This window comes from Fistularia commersonii, chromosome 8 (genome assembly GCF_037954325.1).
Source record: "Fistularia commersonii isolate RoL2024-O1a breed Wild chromosome 8, RoL_Fcom_v1.0, whole genome shotgun sequence".
NCBI lineage: Eukaryota > Metazoa > Chordata > Actinopteri > Syngnathiformes > Fistulariidae > Fistularia > Fistularia commersonii.
The window spans coordinates 18,105,339-18,127,318 of NC_141291.1; the positions used below are offsets into that span (position 1 = coordinate 18,105,339).

At 38.6% G+C, this 21,980-nt stretch overlaps 1 protein-coding gene across 7 annotated transcripts in view; it reads left to right on the plus strand.

The window, feature by feature from the left end:
- Positions 1–18,407, plus strand: part of col11a1a (collagen, type XI, alpha 1a) — a 72,113-nt gene extending 53,706 nt beyond the window's left edge. For all 7 annotated transcript variants that reach the window (XM_086151478.1, XM_086151481.1, XM_086151482.1 and 4 more), the window contains 21 exons: positions 2,169–2,222; positions 2,332–2,385; positions 2,556–2,609; positions 3,153–3,206; positions 4,865–4,972; positions 5,363–5,416; positions 5,578–5,631; positions 6,442–6,495; positions 9,363–9,416; positions 10,709–10,816; positions 11,125–11,178; positions 11,547–11,600; positions 12,437–12,544; positions 13,226–13,279; positions 13,366–13,401; positions 13,501–13,554; positions 13,669–13,915; positions 14,524–14,636; positions 14,970–15,038; positions 16,172–16,405; positions 16,826–18,407. In XM_086151478.1, coding sequence (XP_086007604.1) covers positions 2,169–2,222; positions 2,332–2,385; positions 2,556–2,609; positions 3,153–3,206; positions 4,865–4,972; positions 5,363–5,416; positions 5,578–5,631; positions 6,442–6,495; positions 9,363–9,416; positions 10,709–10,816; positions 11,125–11,178; positions 11,547–11,600; positions 12,437–12,544; positions 13,226–13,279; positions 13,366–13,401; positions 13,501–13,554; positions 13,669–13,915; positions 14,524–14,636; positions 14,970–15,038; positions 16,172–16,405; positions 16,826–16,972 — 1,818 coding nt within the window. In that variant the 3' untranslated portion in view covers positions 16,973–18,407. The remainder of the gene's footprint in view (positions 1–2,168; positions 2,223–2,331; positions 2,386–2,555; positions 2,610–3,152; positions 3,207–4,864; positions 4,973–5,362; positions 5,417–5,577; positions 5,632–6,441; positions 6,496–9,362; positions 9,417–10,708; positions 10,817–11,124; positions 11,179–11,546; positions 11,601–12,436; positions 12,545–13,225; positions 13,280–13,365; positions 13,402–13,500; positions 13,555–13,668; positions 13,916–14,523; positions 14,637–14,969; positions 15,039–16,171; positions 16,406–16,825) is intronic.
- The last annotated feature ends 3,573 nt before the right edge of the window (positions 18,408–21,980 follow it).

Here is a 21,980-nt window from a genome sequence, read left to right on the forward strand (position 1 = left end):
CTTCTATTTGCAAATATTTTGCCTTCCCCCAGGGATGCTGAGGTCAAAAAAGACCTATTCTCCCCTTTTTTTCCTTTCAGGTTCTTTTCCCAACAGAAAATAATACTTTATTTTCCTATGCCAGTGTTATTTGAATTTTTTTTACATCATCCAGCTTTGTCGAGCTGCATATTTTAACCTTCATAAAATAATTGCCGAGTCATTTTTTGACATTTCTTTTTTTAGCCTAAATCAACTCCTTTTCGACTAATGGCTCGGTTTTTTGTGTCTTCTGATAAAGGTGATAATATTAAGATAGCGACGATATAGTTATAATTGTTTAAATGGATTTCACATGTGTGTCGGCATACACACACGCAGACTTATATATGTAAATAAGTACATATACAGTATATGATATACAATTTCGTCATTATTTTAAAGCTTCTAAACCCAAGATTTGTAGCCCAATATTGTCAAGTGTCGGTCGGACTTGAAGAGCACAAATATACAAGATTCATAAAGTTTAGAATTGAAAATGTTTGATTAGCATTTTTTATTTTCATTGGACTAAAGTTTTCTTTCCTTCCAATGTCAAGCCTAAAAATATCAATGTGTTTAAAATTCAGGTTGTGAATTTTTAAAAAGGTTCATGTGAACTGTAACCGCATCACAGCTGATGTTCTAATGTACGTAGGGATGTTTCTCAGCTAATGATGTTTTTCACGGGACCTTCCACACAACATCAGGTCCTGTCTCTGCAATTTTCTGTCATTCAGTCACGCAATTCTCGAGCTAAAAATATATCCAGGTTAGAGATTGCAGTCACTGTCTTGATGAAGTTATGCGCTAATGCTCATTAGTCCGTGATACTTTGGTATCTCTGCAGGATTTCATTCAATATAATGTTAATTGGGAGTAATTCATCTGCTATCACCCTTCCATTAATTGTGAGGACTGACCTGCCTCAACAGTCAGCTCCTTATCAAGCACATTTAGCATACTGCATAATTAGCAGCACCCTTAACAATCTCAGACAAGAGGAGACCTTTGCATGAATGAGATTTGTTAGCCCAGCATGCAAACCAGCAGAAAATGCAAACAAATGTCCCTACTTACCCATACATTCACCGACATCAAGGTAAATGTTTTTTTTTCCGCTTTGAGGATTGGTGTGTGCACATGATGACTTAACCTCTTCTGCAACCTTGTAGTCTACACTGATGACAGATGGCCTCTGAATCAAGAACAAACAAACATACAGATAGCCAAAAAAAAGCATAGCAATAGTAATTTAATTACAGAAATATCAAATGCATATATAACATCTAGACCGTCAGCTCATCCAGTATGCATAAGGAAGCTGGATCAGTTTCTGCACCTGAGAGGGAAGATGGGGAATTCACAGATCACAAAAAGGAACACAAACACAGAAGTACTAGATATTTCGACAGTTGGGAGCTGGAAATCATCTCAAACACTTACCAAGAATGTACAGGGAAGCTGAAACACCTCTGTTGCACTGTAACTTTAGGGTAGAGACATTTGACTCACTACTGAGGTCCTTATCATCAGCAGCTATTTTACAACGTTTTGCACAAACAGGCTTTTCTGATGCAGATAATTGATTATCAAATCGGATTTACAGGAACTAAAACCAAGCGTACTTCTTCATTATTATATTCTAGCTGACCCTCCCTTGCATATTTCCAGTAGCAACCCCTGTCTGAGTCAAAACAGATTTCAGTCTGAAAAATGAATACTTTGTTTATATTTGCATATTTTCCATACATCTCTGATAAGAAACGTACAAGAGTCTGAGCCTGTAACTGTTTTCAAATCCCCTGAAGAAAGTATGAGGTCATTATGTGATTTTTTTTCATGCAGGTACACCAGAAAACCCCCTTAAAAAATGGTATAGTGGGATAAAAAAATCACATTAATGATCATCACCTAGATGTCTCACCCGATTCATATGGACTTGTTCGACATTTTGGAGAAAAAAAATGGCCCTTAATATGTAATCAAACTGATTCACGTATTGCAAAGAAAAATGGATTCGTAACAGCATGCTTAGGTGCATCACACACTGTAATATTGAGACACCATATCAATACACTCCAACCTATTAATCATAACCTTAATTACTTTACTTTATTTATAGTATAATTTCTTTTTCTTTTCTCCAGGGACTTCCTGGACCTCCCGGTGAGAAGGGTGAGAACGGTGATGTGGGCCCCATGGTATGAGACATGTTATTTTAATTTTAATTATTGTCATAAAATTTTGTCTCAAAATGTGAGAAAATGAAAATAAAGGATGTTTCTTCTACTTCTTCTTCTTTGATTGCAGGGTCCTCCCGGTCCCCCTGGTCCCAGAGGCCCTCAGGGTCCCAGTGGAGCTGATGTACGCATGGTTTACTTTTCCTTTGTTTATACCAAATCAGTTCACCAGCTTGTATTGTAAAACAGTGTTCTCCATTCAATATAAAATCAAATGCCTTCCTAGATAAGAATACAATGACCCTGAGATGACCCTCAATAAGTAAGCCTCTTTTTTTTTAATTCCTGCTGCAGGGTCCACAAGGTCCTCCAGGTGGAGTCGGCCCCATGGGATCCGTTGGAGAGAAGGTAAGAACATGGTGCCATTCACCTCATATGTAGAGATCGAATAGTGCCAGTCCCGCCCCCCCTTGCCAAGCTGTCTTCTTTTGACACATGCCCTCCTTCCCTCTCTGAGTTTGTGCTTTGACACCATTAGTGTCTAGTTTATAACGCCTCCTACAAGATACATCCATTTTACCACCATTTGGCAGATGGCTGTAATATAAACGATGCGCCTTGGCTGTTAAAATCACCCGGGAATATGAAACATGCAGCGCTACCGAACCCTTAAGAGGCCACTTGGAGAACTGTAACTTTTTACACCTTTGGTCGTCAATGACAATTATGGACTCCAATCAGTAAAACAAAGACAATCCAGTTGCTGCTATATATGAATATTTATACATTTCTTTTTATTTTAAAGCCACGTCTATTGATTTAATTATCCAAGATACAGTGTATACATTTCAGAAAGTGAAAATAAGTGCTTACATTTATGTTTTTCCCTGTCTCTAGTCATGTAAGTTTATGTGATGATCTGTCCAGAAACTGACTTTTTTCTCATACTAGGGTGAACAAGGTGAAGCTGGGAACCCAGGACCACCTGGAGAATCTGGAACTGGAGTAAGAGCATAAAGTTTAAGTTTTGTTTGTGCAACATCTAACTTTTTTCAATCTATTTGCAATTATATTCTTGTATTACATTACACGCCTCTGATAAACATCCACAAATGAAGTACATTTCTCTCATATACTTTTACAAAGCAACATATTATCACACAGTTGTACAAATTTTTGGACCAGCTAACTCTGAAGTATAATCAGCAATACTGACAAAGTATATAGTGACATAAGAAACAAAAACAGTTTTGAGGTAATGAGTTCGGCGTCTAAAGTTGGAAATCCGAATAAAAATATGAAAAGTTTTACGACAGAATGACACTCTCCCCTCAGTGTTGCGTGAGTAAAAGGCTTCTCACACTGAGGCGTCATCACATATTACATTTATATTATATTTGTTTTCGTAGTATATATTTCTTTCTCCCCTTATATTTCACAGACAGAAAATGTTATGTATTACAGTGGCATAGTCTGAAGAGATGATCATTTAATAATTTCTGTTCATGGAATGAACTGAACTGGCCTTAACCCTCTTCAGAAGTATTTTCACACTTAACAGAAATACAGGTAAATCAGCCAGAACGAAAAAAAGACAAACACAAAAAACAAAACTCTGAGAGTTCTTAAAAATCATACATTTGAAATTGATCTGTAAATTCAATATGTAAAAGACCTAACTACTTAAACTAACTGGTATCTTAACAAATAATACCAGTACAATATAATTAGAAAGAGGAAAAAATTTAAGAAAGGGGATGAGTAAACAAACAAAATGAAAAACTAAAGAAGTAAATAAATGAATAAATAAATATTTATAAATAACCGCACAAGTTGTGTTTATGTCACAATTATTACTACTACTACTACTACTACTACTACTACTACTAATAATAATAATAATAATAATAATAGTTATTATTATTATTATTATTATTGTTATTATTAATATTATTATTATTATTATTATTATTATTATTATTTAACGCTCCCAAAATGTTGTATCCAACTCAATTCAGGACAGTTTTTATGTCATCTCTTAACAGGTCAATTAGAAATTCACCTTGTTATAAATAGACGTTGAAGATGAAGGGGTGTCTCCAATAAATCAGCACAATGCTATGGCGAATAAGAAAAATCTTAAACTTGTTTGTAAAACTTCACACAATTAACATTCCAAGGTAGTAATAATGTTTACTTTTAGCTGAATGGATCGGCTCTAACATGATGCACTCGCTGTTACCATCAATCTGAAACTGCTGAAGCGGAAAAGGGTCGTTCAGTATGTTTCAATTCTTATTCATCAGATGCATTGACTCACGGATGCATTCTGTCACGGCACAAAAGTACTTTATTATATGGAACTGTGAGAGTCCACCAATGTCAGTGTGTGCCATAGTACCGTTTAGGGCAAAAGGTGAAAGGGATTATAGCAAGATAATGGCCAACTTCTTGATTTGCGTTTTATGTTGACGTTTTAGTGGATGTTCATTGTATCTTAACTGTAAAGACATTTCAGATCAACATAGCTAAGCGAAACCCTGCAGACTTCTAAATCATTTAATCTAACAAACTAAAAATGGTTGGTTTGTTGAAACAATAGTTTTTTCCTGCAGCAATTCTTATAATTATTGCTTTATTACACCCCCCACCCCCCCACACAGGGCCCTAAAGGTGAAAGAGGAGAGAAAGGAGAGGCAGGACCCCCTGGAGCTGCTGGACCTGCTGGAGCCAAAGGACCACCAGGCGATGATGGGCCTAAAGGCAACCCTGTAAGTTCACCTTACCATTTTTAGAAGCTATAAAATTTCCTATCTGATTCTTTATTCCGCTGCTTTAAAAGAAATGTCCCCACCATCCTTTAGAAAGGCCATTTTGGACAAGAACATATTCAACAGCTAAAAGCCTTTTTATTGGGGAAGATGATATTTTATGCCTGCATGCTAATGGACTGCAGTGAGGCCTTTTCACATGCATTTGCAGCATCATCATTTAGTCCATCAAATTGCCTTCATTGGCTGCAACCAGGTCTACCAGGACTAAATCAATGTCTGATTTACTAACCATGTTCTCAATCCATGTAACCTGGGAAATGAGCTTTCTTCTGCAGCATTTTGGGTATCTTTTGCAAGGCTAATGCATCTATTTTGACACTGTTAAAGGGTCCAGTTGGATTTCCAGGAGACACTGGTCCTCCCGGGGAGCCAGGTGTTGCTGTAAGTTCAATCTCAATCACTATTTACCCCATGTATTGATCCACTAAATAAACGTAAAGTAGATACTGTATAACCATTGCTCAAAACCTTACGTGGTGTTAATATATTTTGATAAATGGAAAAACAGATGTCATGATCATATGCATAATTGTACTTTACAGGGCACTGATGGAGAGCCTGGAGAGAAGGGAGAAGATGGAGAGGCTGGTCAGCCAGTAAGTTGTCAAATCCAATATATAGCGAAAACAATTGGCGCTTGATGAAGAGACATGTGTCAGATGTTGCGTAATGTCTTCATAAGGGTCTTCATAACAAGGGTCTTCATAACAACATAATCTTCATAACAAGGGTCTTCATAACAACATAATGTACTCATGTTGTGTTCATTTCTAGCTTTTTTGGGCCACATGTTTAATACAGAATTATTATCCCCTGTTGAAGCCCATGTTTTTACTACATTGGCTCATGGTCAAAGCTGAAATCACATCTCACGAGTAAATAATTTGCATTGCATATGTCCACCCCATATCTAACTCACCGTTCATACATTGCAATCCTAAAGAAAAGCTAAGCAGTAATGTACTGTCCCATTGTAACTAATCACACATGTAATTTATACATTCAAAGGGATTTAAGCCTTAAGTTGTTATTCATTTTCATGAATCAACAATTGATGCTTGCTCACTATAGTGTAACATATTCTTCCGAAAGAAAATATGTGAAGAGATAATATATTGAACTTTATGTCAGAGAGAGGGTCGAAAAAAATTATAAATCTGAATCAGACATCTTTCAGAACTCCAAATGCAACTGTCACTGATGTTTTGATTGATGGACGGACAATAGGAGAACAATGTGATCAGCGATATGTTGCACTTCAGCAGGGGCTTAACCCTCAGGGATTGGATAATCCCAAAATCCCCACATCACTGAAGCGAGCTACATGTAAAATTCCCATCAACACTTGCTTAGCATTGCCCTTGACACAGTATACATTCGTTTTTTTTTTTTGCTCCTTTTTTCAGGGACCACCAGGTCCATCCGGGGAAGCAGGCCCACCTGGACCCCCTGGCAAAAGAGTAAGTCAATGATAATAAACACTTATATCCAGATAATACTGTATAATGCTGGTATTTTCATTCTGACATCTATCACTTTCCGAACGTTTGCAATCATGACTTTGCATTATTGTAAAATACATGAAGGCGGTATTTCTTGGCATTGTACACTCAGCTCTCAGTCGAAGAGTCGGTACCCCCCCCCCCGCCCCCCGCCCCCAGTAACTCAATCTTGGCAGTAAAGCAGGAGAGATTCATTTTCATTAAAAGTAGAGCGGGGATAACAAAGTGGGAGATTTAAGGGGGTCAAGACATTGCATCGTCTGTGAAGAAAAGCTGCTCCAAAGCCTGTTGAGAAATAAACGTCAGGATGTGAAAATCATGAATCATTTTTTTTTCTTCTTTGCAAGAAATTGAAAAGGCTCACCCAGAAAAAGCCTCCGAAAAAAAAAAAAAAGAAACAGTGGGTTTCAAACTCATTTACGTCCCTGTGCCAGAGTGAAGAAGGCGAGAGAGACATTTCAAGTCTGACACTTTATTGATCTGTGGCTGCCTGACTGACAGGCGGGCCAAAACAACGGCACAACATGGACGTGGTAAACTTGTTAAGAGGCTATGAGAGGCACAGGATGAGCTGTATGAGCAAAAATGGCAAAGAAAACAAGACAGCTTTTAGGGTTTAATGACTGAATTGATGTTTGTGAAAGAGGACTCTTTGCTAAAGCCTCCCAAAACAAAGATTCTCAATAAATGCTTTGATTTTTTTTTTTTTTTTTTTTTAATTTTAGAAAATGAATCAAGTGAGACACATAGGTAACAAAGTGCATTAACATTTTATCAAAGTGGCGCAGGGCACCCGAAACTGAATGGTTATTCGTCTCAGTTTGAAAGAAACCATCCCAAGTGACCGCCATTCAGAGGAAGGCTCTGCCGCACATTTCAATCTGGAAAAACAGTCATGCATTCTTAAACCCGGGTCGATTGCTTTTCTAATTCGCCCGATGAAATTTACATTCTGAGTATTTAGCATGGTATCAGCAAATACTGTGCCTAAATGGCAGAGGGATTATGGTGAGAAAAGGGGGCTATTTCATCACACGCTGGTCTTTAATCACTTTCAGCAAGAAGAAAAAAATAAGGACCTAAAATTATCTCGGCTGCTCCTCAAAAGTTGCTCCTGTGAATGCGTAATGTCATAATGTCACAGTTGCTTCTTTAAGTGTCCTGTCAGCAGTTTTCATGTAGAACAATTGCAGAAGTACCTAAAGAAGTACCTTAACGTATTAATTCAACATGCCAGCAAATTCAGGTCTAAATGTGGTGTCTGGGTCAAATTGACCACATACAAATGACAACTTAAATAAGGTTGTTATAAATGTTAGAATTATTTTTATTTCCCCCACAAGGAATCCCTATTGCCTCACAGCTTGAAGGATCCTGGTTCGTTTCTTACAGCGGACCAGGGTGTACAAACTTGCCCATGACAATACTCAAAATATTAAGTCTATTAAATTCACTTCTTTCAGAGTCTTTTGACGCTTGAATCTGTTAACTTAAATTCTGATTAAAAAAAAAAAAAAAAGAATTCTGAAATAAGGTATGATCAAAATACCTGAGGATTTTTGTGACTGTGTTATGAACCAAGAAGAGAGATTTATTTATTTCACTCCCCCAACATTGTCATTGTCAGTCTGACAGACACATCACCAAAGGGTGTAAACAGTGAAAAAAATGGAATAACATTGGGGTGGAATTCAAGCCTAAATTCTTGTCATCCAGGCCACGGTTGTTATCCAAAATATGTTTTTCCCTACCTCCTGACTTCTGGTGACAAAATGGGTCATAAACTAATTGTAACAAACTACATAAATGCCAGATGCAAAAGCAAAAAATGTTCTCCGACAAGCATGACACAACCACAGGCAGCTTCTCATTGACTCCGGTCACTGTGTATCGCGCTACAATTGAAACGGGTCTTTGTGCTGATCAAGAGCCGGCCTCTTTACACTTTGGGAAGATGAAGGCTCCGAGGCAGAAGGCAGGCTCATTATGGGCCCTCAGTCAAAAGCACTCAGGCTCCAGTTGGCTACATCAGAATGAAATTTAGATTGAGGAGGGTTTTTTGAAGAGGGACAACTGGAAGTTGAGCTGAAAAGAAGTCATTGTCATCCTCAGAGAACCTCACCGGGAAAAAAAAATAGATTAAAAAAAAAGAAAACACCCCGCAATCTGTCGGATCACCAATGGAGGTAGATGTGTGTGTTTCTCTGTTTGACCGGACAAAGTTTTAGATAATTCAAATCAGTCCTGAAACTTGAAGCAATTATATTCAAGGTGAAATGGAGAAAAAAAAGGGAACTCAAATTCTAGCGGGTAGAAGAATATCTGAGAAAATCTGCAGTGATAGAAATGACTAGAATCATTCCCAGCATACCGGATGCAACATTCTGACCTCTTGTAAGACCAGTTACTCGGATTAGGACTTTTTTGTGCCTGTTAACAGCAGCAAAGGGAAATGACGTCAATCAGCGTCAAAAACAATATGGATTTTCCCTTTCGCAAATCCCAACATGATTTCAACAAGATCTAGAAACAGATCAACTTTCGGATTGAATTTTTTTTGGTACAAATTAAAAACATTGAGACGTGATGTTGTTTTCAAGCATCGCAGCAATTTCAGATTTTTCCCCCGCTGACATTTTAAACCAAGATGCTTTTCTGTTGTTTGTTTTTTCATGCTCATGGGTTCTCACCAGTCCCAAATAGCTGGCAAACAATGGCAAACTAACAAAAGCAGGGGTCTCGGGAGCCTCAAGTCTAGTTTACTTATGTTTCGAAACAATGTGACATGTTGAAATTTCAAAGGTCTGTCCTATTGTTCTCCTCAGGGACCTCCTGGGGCTTCTGGTGCTGAAGGCAGGCAGGGGGAGAAGGGCGCAAAGGTAACGTAATCAATGCAATCTCGAACACAGTAGTGCTATCTCAGCAAGAACCCTCGCATCCCCCAGCCCCCAATGTCATTTTATCCACAATGCCCCCCCCCCTTGAATTAAAAGCACTAAAAAGCCGAGGTAATTTAATTTCCACAGACGATTAGATGTAAATTTATGTGCGCAGCCTATCTGAGTAAAACTAAGATTAACTTGTTTCTTGCATTGTTCCGTGGCTTAATTTCAAGACTGATAGAATAAAATCGTTTTATGTCCAGCCCTCAGGTATTCAGTTTTATTGTTTTATTTTAATGTATTTACTTTTTTTTCATTGAGAATCTCCCTAAATTGCTTTCTTAGTTTGCTCTTGTTAAACTTCAATCACAATGTGAACGTGGAGAATGAATGGGATGTTACTTTCCATTATTCAGGTTCTTTTTGTTTTCAACCATTGAAAAACCACGATAGCTCATTTTAATCTTGATCCCTGTTGCTTTCCTCAATGATGGCTATTGTTTGCACCTGAAGACAGCTCATATATATATATATATATATATATATATTTTTTTTTTTTTTCCTTTATTTTGTTACATCATTAGTTCAGTTAATATGCCATATTGGTAAATTTATGAGCATAATGAAAAAAAAATGCTTATTACCTCTAGATTTTGGCTGAATAGCTCTCTCTCACCTTAAAGAAATAGCAATATATGTTGATTTACTTAATAGAAATTTCTCACAGTTTCCCATTGTATTGGGATGTCATACACTAATGCTCTTTATCATAAGTAATTTGTATTTGCCCGGCCTGGTCTTTCCCGATAAATGCTTAATTTTGCTAATAACCTGGATACATGTTTGCCTGATGTGATCCACGCCCTATATTATGTCTCAGCATAATTTAGCACTGAAAACCACCCATAGCTTCAAAAGTAGATGCCAAACGAAACCCCGACAGCGTGGCGTAAAATTCTTTCATGTGCTGAAGATTGCACAACTTGCTGTGCACGCTTAATTTAGTCTATAAAATCTGTAATACCATTATATTGCAGAGTATGCTCTAATGAAAGGTAATCTGAAATTTGAATTTTCATGCAGGATTCATGAAATTCCAAAGCTGCACATTCATCTCTGATTAAAAAACAATGAGACTAAGCTTTGAATTCAAAAGGGAGAATGAGGATGAACCCTACTTTTAGCTTAATGATATTAATAGTGAGGCCATCGGCAGCATTTTCTCACTCTCAACTCCCAAAGAGCGTTATTGTTCTCAGCCAGGCAAACCTTCTTTTCTCCGCACGCAGGGTGAGGCCGGAGCCGAGGGTCCAGCTGGCAAAACAGGACCTGTTGGGCCCCAGGGACCTCCAGGAAAGGCTGGCCCGGAGGGTCTACGCGGAATCCCCGGTCCTGTTGTAAGTCTAAATGACAAGAGGCGGCAGATTATACCGACCTGCCCCTCGCCACAATATACACATACTGAGGGAGAGCGACACACCCACAGTGTACACACATAAAAAGTACTGGTAAGGCATGATGATAGACTTCATAGAATAATCAATATTCCCATTTGGCCCATAGTCTATTTTCACTTGTTTATTTCAGCCCACTTATTTCCCCAGTTTGGGCTATTAATCATGGTGCTGGGCACAGGAAATCAATGGCAGGTCAAAGAAAATACAGCAGGCTGTACTGTTTACTTCAACTGAATGCTTTTTCACAGGGTGAACAGGGACTGCCTGGTTCTCCAGGACAAGATGGTCCACCCGGTCCCATGGTGGGTATATCTCATCTTCTTCCCATCTCTCCTTCTTGTAGTCCTGCTTGCTTTTTTTTTTTTTTTTTTTATTTGCTCGGTTCATTGTTAAAATTGACATCCCAACACAAAGTTTCTATGAAATGGTCATCTTACTCTTGACTTAACCAAGACTCAGGCCCATTAATGTTGTTTTTTTTATGTATTCTGTATTCAATCTCCATTTTGACCCTCCCTTCTTTGCCCCGCTATTGTTACAGAACCTCGCATGTATCTTTATTCCGACTACCTCATTCTTCCATACTTAAGTTTTCTGTCACCTTATGTTTTCTCCTTCTTTTATTGTCCTTGTGATTTTTTTTAACTTTTAAACTACTATCGCTCCTCAGGGTCCCCCTGGTCTTCCCGGCCTAAAAGGTGATCCAGGATCTAAAGGTGAAAAGGTGAGTTGTCTCTTCTCGATGGTTTTATTTCCCAGGTCCCAAACAAGCTGGGAGATTGACCTCAAATGACAGTTGGCACTACAGTAACACCATCTTACTGAAGTTACAGGTTCCTTTGCTATTTACATGTTCAATCATCAGAAGCTGCACACCTATGATTTGTGCCATAAATACACAAGAAATTAATCTGTAGCCCTGAGTCTTATGAATTTTGCTGTGGACGACTTTCAAATAGTTTGAAAGCAGATGTAACATCTGTTTTTAGGAACATGTTTTTTTGTTTTGACGTTCATGAGAGAAGAACTCTTATCGGGATTGAATGCTCATGTAGAACATGTCACTCTAATCTTGCGTTTGTCTTCTGTGCTGCTCTGACATTGGCTGCCGAGGTATAACGGCAAAGGTTATTCAGACAGCACGCATTACTATATTTAAATTTCCTCCCCCATAGTGACATGGCTTGTTGAGAGTGAGCACCTTAAAAGCACATAATTGATGTGCATGCTGGGTTTTTAACACTCAGTCCCTGAACCGGGATGCCTTTGGCCTGTTTATTAGTCATCATCCTTGGTTTTGATCTGGTTTGTATGTAGAGTGAGGTTTTTTTATTTTTTTTCCGGCAACCATAAGCAAGGATTTGTACCATAATGAAATTTCACCCCTCACATTCCCCTCTGTTTTTCTTTTTCTTTTTTTTTTTGTAGAAGAAAAACAATGCTTTGCCCTTGTCTGGAATGCATTCAATATAGTTTTAACCTACACAAATAGTCACTGCAGTTGTATTATATTTTTCTCTCTATTTGCACCCACCACACCACCCTCACCCTGTCCTGCAGGGTCACCCAGGTCTGATCGGCCTGATTGGACCCCCCGGTGAACAAGGAGAGAAGGGAGATCGGGGCTTGCCAGGACCCCAAGGTTCACCCGGAGGCAAGGGCGATTCTGTGAGTAATTGATGGCTCCTTTCTTTTCCCCGGTCCTCGGGCCATTCTACAACGCTGTTGTAAAAGGCGTTGAAAAGTGTTTTGCTTGGCAAATGATTTGCTTGTTATCAGCATCTTGGACTTAGACAGCAAGGATTAATCAAAATATTTATGAATTCTGAGTAAGTATTATCTTTACTAACTGGAAGCCATACGGATTAAGATCTTCTGTAATTAATTTGTCTTCCCTTTTACTTTATGTTCTCATATTGGTATCATGTTAAAGTACAACAATAATTAAAGTTAAAAGTTCTTGTTATGCAAGTATGCTAAAGTTTTGGATAAACCCCATTCCGACTCAACATCACAAATTGGAAAGATTTTTTACTTGGCCGGTGTAAATTTTATAAAATTCCACATCAGATGTAAGGGGAAAAAAGACAAGCAGATAGGCAAATTCACATCCAATACATCAGTATGTAGTCTGTAATTCTCTATCCAAGATTCAATGTGCATCATTTTCTCCTATTGAGTTTTAATGTGTAAATGCATATTCCATTATTTTCCTTGCCTCCCATCTGTCTACCTTTTAATCATGCTCCGTAACTGAATACCCAGTTTCTTCCTGTTTCCTTGATTTTATTTGAGTCCACCATCTTTTAACATGTCCAATATTAAATCAGAATTGTCGTCTGATTGCAGGGAATCGGCGGAGCTTCGGGTCCTGTTGGTCCACCCGGCCCCCCCGGTCTACCAGTCAGTATTAATTGATCAAAAACTTTCTTTAAGATTCTTCAGATACAATTCATCATATTGTTGGATTAATTTCCTGTCTCATTCAGGGTCCTCAAGGTCCAAAGGGAGCAAAGGGTTCATCTGTGAGTGCATTGTTTATTTTTAACTTTAACAATCACTCAGATATGAATCTTCCTAAAGTACGTGTGTTAAGTTGGAAAACACATTTGTGATTTGCACAGGGTCCAGCTGGTCCCAAAGGAGACACCGGTGCAGTCGGCCCTCCTGGTCCTCCTGTGAGTAGATACATTTGTTCTTCTCGTCTAAGCTAGGGCTGGAAGTTTGAAACCCATGATCTGAAATTTTACCATCCCCACCACACACACACACACACACACACACACACACAGGGATCACCGGGTGAGGTCATCCAGCCTCTGCCCATCAGGTCACCCAAAAAGACCAAGCGCTCCAGTGACGTGCAGGCAGACGCAGCCGGAGCCTTTATGGACTACGGAGAGGGCATGGAGGACATCTTCAGCTCGCTCAACAACCTCAAACAGGATATAGAGCGTATGAAATACCCGATGGGCACGCAGAACAACCCTGCTAGAACATGCAAAGATCTGCAGCTCTGCCACCCGGAGTTCCCCGATGGTACGTTCAAGAAATTTATCAACAATAACACGTTCTCCTTATCTGCGAACTCACAGTCAGCCTGAAGTCGCTCAACACTGTCAGACCGTCTGCGATCGCGATACTAGAATTGCTCCCTGCTTTATCAGTTATCTGTAAAAAAAAAAAAAAAAAAGAAAATCTAATGAAAACACAGTCACGCTTCTCTGTGAATAGCATGGATTATAAACCCCGCCAGGGCCAGAAAATGCCCTGTCATTGGTGAAGCTTGGCTCTTCTTGTTCCTTTTTACTTCTGCTGCTCTTTCATTTGTGTTTTTACTCCAGGAAATTTTGAGCCTTCTTTATTTTCTGTCTTATTGAGTAATTTCAGATCATTTCTGGTCCTCTGTTTCCCCTTTTACCATAACGGGTACTAATGAAAAAAGGCTGAGCAACAAGTCAATAACAATATATATTTATGTATATATGATTTCATGTGGGAAATGAATTTGCATGCCCCGATGTTTACCCTCTTTCAGGCACAAGAACAATGATAGTATTTTATCCACCAAAAATGAGCAATAGATTTCTAATATCAGGTTTTTACACAGGATTAATACATTCTTAACACTTTTTTCTTCTCTTCAGGCGAATACTGGATTGATCCAAACCAAGGCTGCTCGGGGGATTCCTTCAAAGTTTACTGTAACTTCACTGCCGGAGGAGAAACCTGCATCTACCCAGAGAAGAAGTCCAATGGAGTAAGTGACATTGCATTTGCAGCAATACGATTTCTAAAATCCCGCTTCCATCTGTTCCCACCGTGCACAGAGAACAGCGCTATTTCAAACACTTCCAGGCAGAGGATGGACAGACAGATGTGATATTCACTGTCACGGAGACAACGCAAACAACTGTGACAAAATGCCAGTGAATAATTACGCCCAATGATGTTTGTGGCATTACTAAGATATCTAAATAACAGGATTATATTATGTTTACATCCGGTCAACCCCTTTAGGTCGTACCTTCAATATGATATCAATCATATGTGCTGTTTTTTTTTTTTTTTCCTTTGTCTCGTTTCCAAACAGGTCAGAATATCATCATGGCCCAAAGAGGTTCCCGGGTCATGGTTCAGTGAATTTAAGCGTGGTAAAATAGTGAGTGATCTCTTCCTATTTCCTCCACCTCTTAATGCCTTCAATTTTTAGTCCCATCGTGCCATGTACCCAGTGTTCCGGCTACACACACAGATACGACATCCACGAAACTGTGGGCAGTCACCCAAAAGTGCCCCGCATAAAGTAATCCCGGGCCGATGGCATTCTTTCAGTGTTGACAACATTCAAAATATAAAAGTATTTTAACACGGCTTAGGCAGACCTTTAGCCAAAAACTAAATCAATGCCAAGGTAGGAACGATAGAGTTCTCCCACTGTCTTGTGTAAAAACAGTGCATCAATAAAACATTGCAGCGGATTCAAACAGAATATTTTTCGGAGTTGAGTATCCCAGATATCCTTACTGTGCCCTTGAAAAGTTAAACAGCCTCTAAATGCTTGTAGTTCCACAGAGAGCAGACTGATACTGACAGAATATTATGCAGCTTCCTATTATTTATTTATAACCGCATCACTGAACTGAACGTACAGTCGGCTCACAAGGTTTATGTTGATCATTTGAATTTTTTTTTCTTTTCGTGTAAAGTCAATGGTTTTATCATATAGGAGCCCGTTCAATTAATCATTTCAGATCCACTTCCATAAAGGCACGGCATTTGAAATAGTATTTTGATCGGAGAGGGTAATGATATGGCTAAAGTCTTGTAAAGCCTTAGGGAACAGATTATTATTTTATAAACAAGTTAATATGCATCTATTGATCAATAAGCAGTAACTATAGGACTTCATGTTTAAGTGTTTTTATTTCAGCCCACCAAAGTCCCCAAGTCATTTCACCAAAATGTCATAAGTCAGCCAATCATACAAATAGCTGCTGTCCTGTATAATGACCAAAACCACATAATAAATTAACTGCCGTATGTAATTGGAGATAATAATCAAATTTTTAGGGGGTTGTGTTTTGTTTTTTGGTGGATTACTTCAAAGCTCTCAACATTAATGAAGCGCAATTCTTCAAGTTGTAATTCAGTCAAGCCTGCAGGTACCGAATCCAATAAGGAATATCCTTTTGACTTTGTTTCCAGTGATATTTAAGAAAAAAAAAGATGTTTCAATCGAAGCGAAAAATAAAGATTTATATATTTCTGTTGGCTTCCTCGCCCCCTCCACAGCTTTCCTATGTTGACGCAGATGGAAATTCAATAAACATGGTACAGATGACCTTCCTCAGACTACTGACAGCCTCAGCCAGGCAAAACTTCACCTACAGCTGCCACCAGTCTGTGGCCTGGCATGACGCCACAAGCGACAGCTATGACAAGGCGCTGCGCTTCTTGGGCGCCAACGACGAGGAGATCTCCTACGACAATAACCCTTACATTAAGGCCCTCTATGACGGATGTGCGGTAAGTCCAGCCTCGTGGCACCGCTCATCCCCAAAATAAGCAAAATGTGTGCCTGTTGTGCTGTTTTCTATTTTAGCGCTAGCAATAAAGTGGATCATCCGGTATGATTCTCAAAACATTCGCTCCGTTGTCTTTTGAATAAATGTCCTAGACCTATCAAGCTCTGAGCAGTAGGAAATGGTTTCTTATCCATCCCGCACTCCCAAAATGAAATGGAATTGATATGGAAAATAGGCGCGTGTGTGGCTCGTGTGACAGCTGCCGAGAGACAATAGTCAATTTCCTAACAGCTGAAGTGTAGAGATTAAGAAAAAAAAAAAAAAATGAGTGAGCTGTTAATGAGTTTGCCACAGAAACATGTGCGACCATATTTCTGGATGTCCTTGTCTAACCATCTCCTCTGGTTCTCTGTGTTTGCAGACGAGGAAGGGCTACGGAAAGACTGTGATGGAGATTAACACTCCCAAAATCGATCAGGTTCCGATCATCGATGTCATGTTGACTGACTTTGGGGACCCGAACCAGAAGTTCGGGTTCGAAGTCGGGCCCGTCTGCTTCCTCGGCTAAATCAAATGTAAAAAAAAAAAAAAATAATAATAATAATATAAAAAAAGAAAAAAAGAAATAAAAGGACTCGATGGGGCCAGCAAAGAAAGTCAAGTTGAGACGTTTTGGTACCACCAAACCCCATTTCTCGCCCCCCACCCTTTTCTGTGCCACATGCAAGTTTTGAATAAGAGATGGTGTAACAAACATGTCTTTCCATGTATGTACGTGTAAACCCAGGAAAATACTTGTTGCCCTTGTAGGGCTCGAACCACATGACTTAATCACGTCACAGATCGAAGGGGAAGGACATTCGAAAGCGTGGCGGCAGAGGAGGGTGAGAATCGGAGGACACCAAGATCGGGGGTCGGGCGGCATGGGGTGGATTCTCCAGGTGCTGTATGAATAAAAAACGACTACAATGGTGCTTGTTCAAAACATACAAAAAAGTTTAAAGAGGTGCTAAGACAAAGAAGGTGTATTTTGATAATTATAAAAATGAAAAAAAAAATAAAAATAAAAACTGTAATTATTTTGTACAATACTGTTATTTCTGAATCCACTTTCAAAACTTGCATGTGTTTCCAATCAGATTCTGCTTCTGGCTTCTTTAATTTTAACATTGGTTCAAAGAAATACAGTTTTAAGTTAAAGTCATCATTAAATTAAAGAAATTTAGAATTTTGGCTTTTGTTTTTCTTTCTTTTTTTTTTTTTTCTTCAACACATACTGTGTACCTGTCATGAAGCAAATAAAGTGAGCATTCAAACTATTCTGTATTGCTAAATTTAGACTATGCCCTTTGTATATATTGACACTCCCGAGCTTGAGGTTATTTGCTGTTTTGCCCCTGTGACCGTCGGTGAAACGAGTGAAAGTATCACACCAGCACGTACATGGCAACATCTCCCACTAATGTTGTGATCCTGTGCTAGTAGGAAACAATCGAGGCATTCATTTTCTAATTTAATTCTATTTGTTGTTTTTTTTCTGTTTTGTTTTCTGACAGGCTTTTATTTCGGTTGTATACCTCAGACTTTCTTGGTAACCTTTTTAAGATGCAAGGATGTTATGCCCTGTATATACCTTGGTTAAGCAATTAAGTTTATATATTTTGGGTGGGGATTTTTAAAGAGAGGAACAAGTAACTGCTAGACATCCACTGTTCAAATCCTTCTGTGAATGCAATGAGAAGCCCTTTAGGTGACCCATTTTTGTAACTAAAAGAGAAAATGTTTTAATGTGCTTTTTATAGTTCAATTAAATATTAAAACTGGATTCTAAACAACAGTAAGTGAATGTCTCAATGGTTTGTGTTAGGCAACTTTAGCGTAGTCTTACATACTGTACATGTCAAATGCTTTATATCAAGCATATGTTAATTCAACTAACGACTCTGGGCTGGTGCAATTCCCTCTTTTTTTTTTGAAACCAATAAAGTACCATCTTACAATAACTTCTTTTCATTCTTAGTACGTCGACGGAATGGAAAACCTGGACGGATTGTTTTCTTTGGCTTGACACGAGAGAGAGGATGGGAAAGCGAAATCCACTTATTTCAATATGCCTAGATTCGGTTGTTTTGTGTGGCTGAGAGGCATTTCCCGTGGAGCGTTTATCTGCTCGTCTGTTTGAATATCACACCCACCACGCAAAGTAGGAGTAATTCCGCCCGACTGACCGAAGGGAACACGAGCAGTTGTCACATTCATGGCATTCAGAGATGATAATGTTAACACCTGTGCATGTTTTTTAGCTGTGACAAAGCTGACTCTGTAGGGGTTGTTCCTCATGTTGAAAACGGGTTTCCATTTCAAACCGAATTTAAAATACACGATTTCGCATGTGTTTGGTGTTACTTTGAAAGAGACTTGATGACCTCTCTGTCCAAAAAACACTTCTTCCACTTACAGGCAACTCTTAAATTAAGTCATTTCCTTGTTTGATCTTTCCTAAAAAAAAAAAAAAAAAAGAATACGTACCTTGTTTTGCACAGGTAATAATGTGGCAGGGCACAGAGAATTCAAAAGTCTTGGGCTGGTTGCTTGGCAACTGCCTCCAGTAAAAAAAAAAAAAAAAAAAAAGGGCCCTTACGTATCCATCCAAAAAAAATATGGTCTGACAATTTGTTTCAGCGGAATACAATGTGTTAATTAGGGAGTATTTACTCACTTGCAGGCTGATGGCACGTTCACCGTTTGCTGTTTTTTTTTTCGTTTTCCATTTTTCACCTAATGGACTTGAATTAATCTTTTGGCCAGAATACAAATCTTAAACTGTTGGTCAAAACTTCAGCTTCGCTTGTTCCATTTTCTTTGAATATCGTAAATATGTGCGAGTGAGTGTGTGTATAAATATGTATATATATATGCACAGTATTATAACTCCCACTGCAACACACATCACCTTGAATTCTATGGCAAGAAAAAAAAGGAAAAAGACCTAATTAAAACATGCCTCCTTGAAATAAAATGCTAGCTATGGTCTGTGTCACTTCATAGGCCTGACCACCTCTGAACCTTTTATTTTCTCCTTGACGTGTGCAAATGGAATCCAGATAATAGCAACTGACAAGTCTGAACGGCAAAAGAAATGGACTTTGTGTTTTCTTTTTATCTCCCCCTCTTTGGAGTGGGGGATCTTTGGAGAGAGGGGACCAAAGAGAATACTCAAGTACAGACACACACGCAAGGAAAACAATTACAAATTGCTCCCCGTGGCGTCAGCTCCACAATCATGTTACTTTCAGCTTTCTTTAGAGACTGCTAGCAAATTACCAGTTAATGAACTGTTTGTCTCAAGGGACCTGTAAGTTCCGTAGGTATTTGTACTTAAAAATGTATTTAAAAACTCAACTCAGTAGCTTTGAAATGGCAACAACCATTTCATCCTATTAATGCATGTCTATAAATGTTGTGCTATTCTTCCTTCTATTCTGTTACAAAAAAGTAACAGTTGAATTGAATTGAATTTAACACAGGAAGACCATAGAGGCACACTGCTGAAGTGTTAGTGCGCTTTTAAATCTACTACAATAATCTGGTCTGTATTTTATATAAAAATGACAAACTAATCTGTAATGGTAGACATTGAACACCAAAATTGCAAAGTAAGCTGCCTCTAAAACCCAGAGGAGCTGATGGTTAAAACAATAATACCAGAAAAAAATATATATCAATGAGAAATTCAACATTTTTTTCTCGGTAAATTAAAATGTCATTGTTGTATGGACACTCAATTCATTTCTTGGAAGATATCCCTGCCCTTTTCTTTTAGTTGTTATTGCTTTTCAGTATTTTCCTCCATTTGTCTTGGAGAGTGAGAAAGATAGTAAATATTTGGAAAAAATAAAGTGAATATTTATAAACCCTGAAAGTCAGTGTCACTTTCCTCTTGAGTTAATACTGACTTCCTCCATCACCATGCTCTAGTAAATATGATATATGTGCTTCTGCCTCACACAGCAAGAAGGTCCCTAGTATGATTCCAGTGGGGGGCCTTCCTGTGTGAGGTTTGCATGTTAGGTAAGATAACATGTTACTTTATTGCTTTATTGATCTTTATTGTTACTTTATTGATCCCCTTTGAATGCCAAAGCAGCACAGGACTAGAGCATAGTTATCAACAGACATTATATTGGACAGACACTAACAAATAAAAAGACAAAACACATAAAAACTGCGACAAAAGAACATGAACAAAGTGACTGGTTCCAGGTAGTGAGTAAGTAGAGATGCAGCTGTGTGCCATCCAAAGTGCTGTTGCACAGTTTTATTGTGGTGGTTAGAAGGGAGTGTCGGAAGCATTAGCTCTGCACCAGGGGTTGGATGATCTGCTGTTCTCCACCCGCTTACCGGGGTTTCCTCTTCACAAGTCCAAGAACATGCAGTAGCTTTATTTCGCACCCTAAATTGCTCAGATGTGTGTCTCTATGTGTGGTCCTGTGACTGAATCCGGCTCTTGCTCCCGATGCAACCCGGATCGGCTCCAGTCCTCCTTCACCCTGACAGCTGGGTACAAGGTATAGATGAAGAACGAAAACCAAAGCACATTTATATATACTGCTCAAAAAACATAAAGGGAACACTTGAACAACACAATGTAACTCCAAGTCAATCACACTTCTGTGAAATCATAGTGTCCACTCAGGAAGCAACACAGATTCATTTTGACTTGTTTTAAGGACATTACATCAAAGTTGGATCAGCCTGGAGTTTGTTTTTACACTTTAATTTTGAGTGTGATTCCTAATCCAGACCTCCATGGGTTGATACAATTGATTTCCATTGCTCATTTTTGTGTGATTTTGTTGTCAGCACATTCAACTGTGTAAAGAGCAAAGTATTTCATAAGAATATTTCATTCATTTAGATCTAGGATGTGTTTTTTAAGTGCTCCCTTTATTTTTTTGAGCAGTGTATTTCAGCATAACTGATAATAAAATTTAAAAAAAAAATCCAAATAAAAATAGAAATGCACTAGCCCTTGCAAAGCTCAAAATAAAAATGAGAAGAGGAAGTAGCGCCTCAAGGAGTCACAGAGGGACCATTTCATCGTAGACCGGGGAGCTTCAGCCCTCGGCTAGATACTCACCTTTAAGCTCCTTGACCATTTGAGGGAGTCCTTGTGCGATGACAGCAGAGTCGTCTCTGTGGAAAATTATCTCAGTTGTTTGTTCTGCCACATTGCTTTGGGTAGAAATATGAAAGCAACAAGTGCCCTCAGCTTAAAAACATAAACAACCTCAGTGAAGAACCCTAATAGCTTTAATAGCCTAATACTCATTTTCCCCTAAGGATTCTGACTAAAATATTAAATACATCTCTTATTAACCTCCTGCTGATGAAAGAATTTAAATTAGAATTGTATTTTAATATGTGATTGTGTTTTGGGACTGCTGTGATTCACAGAGGTGACTTTTTTTTCCGCCTAAAAGACACTTCTAGTCAGATTACAAGGTAATTAAAAATCCCTTCCTACCAGAGTGACAACTCTTTTATGTGATGTTATTAATGTTTCAGTGGCTTAT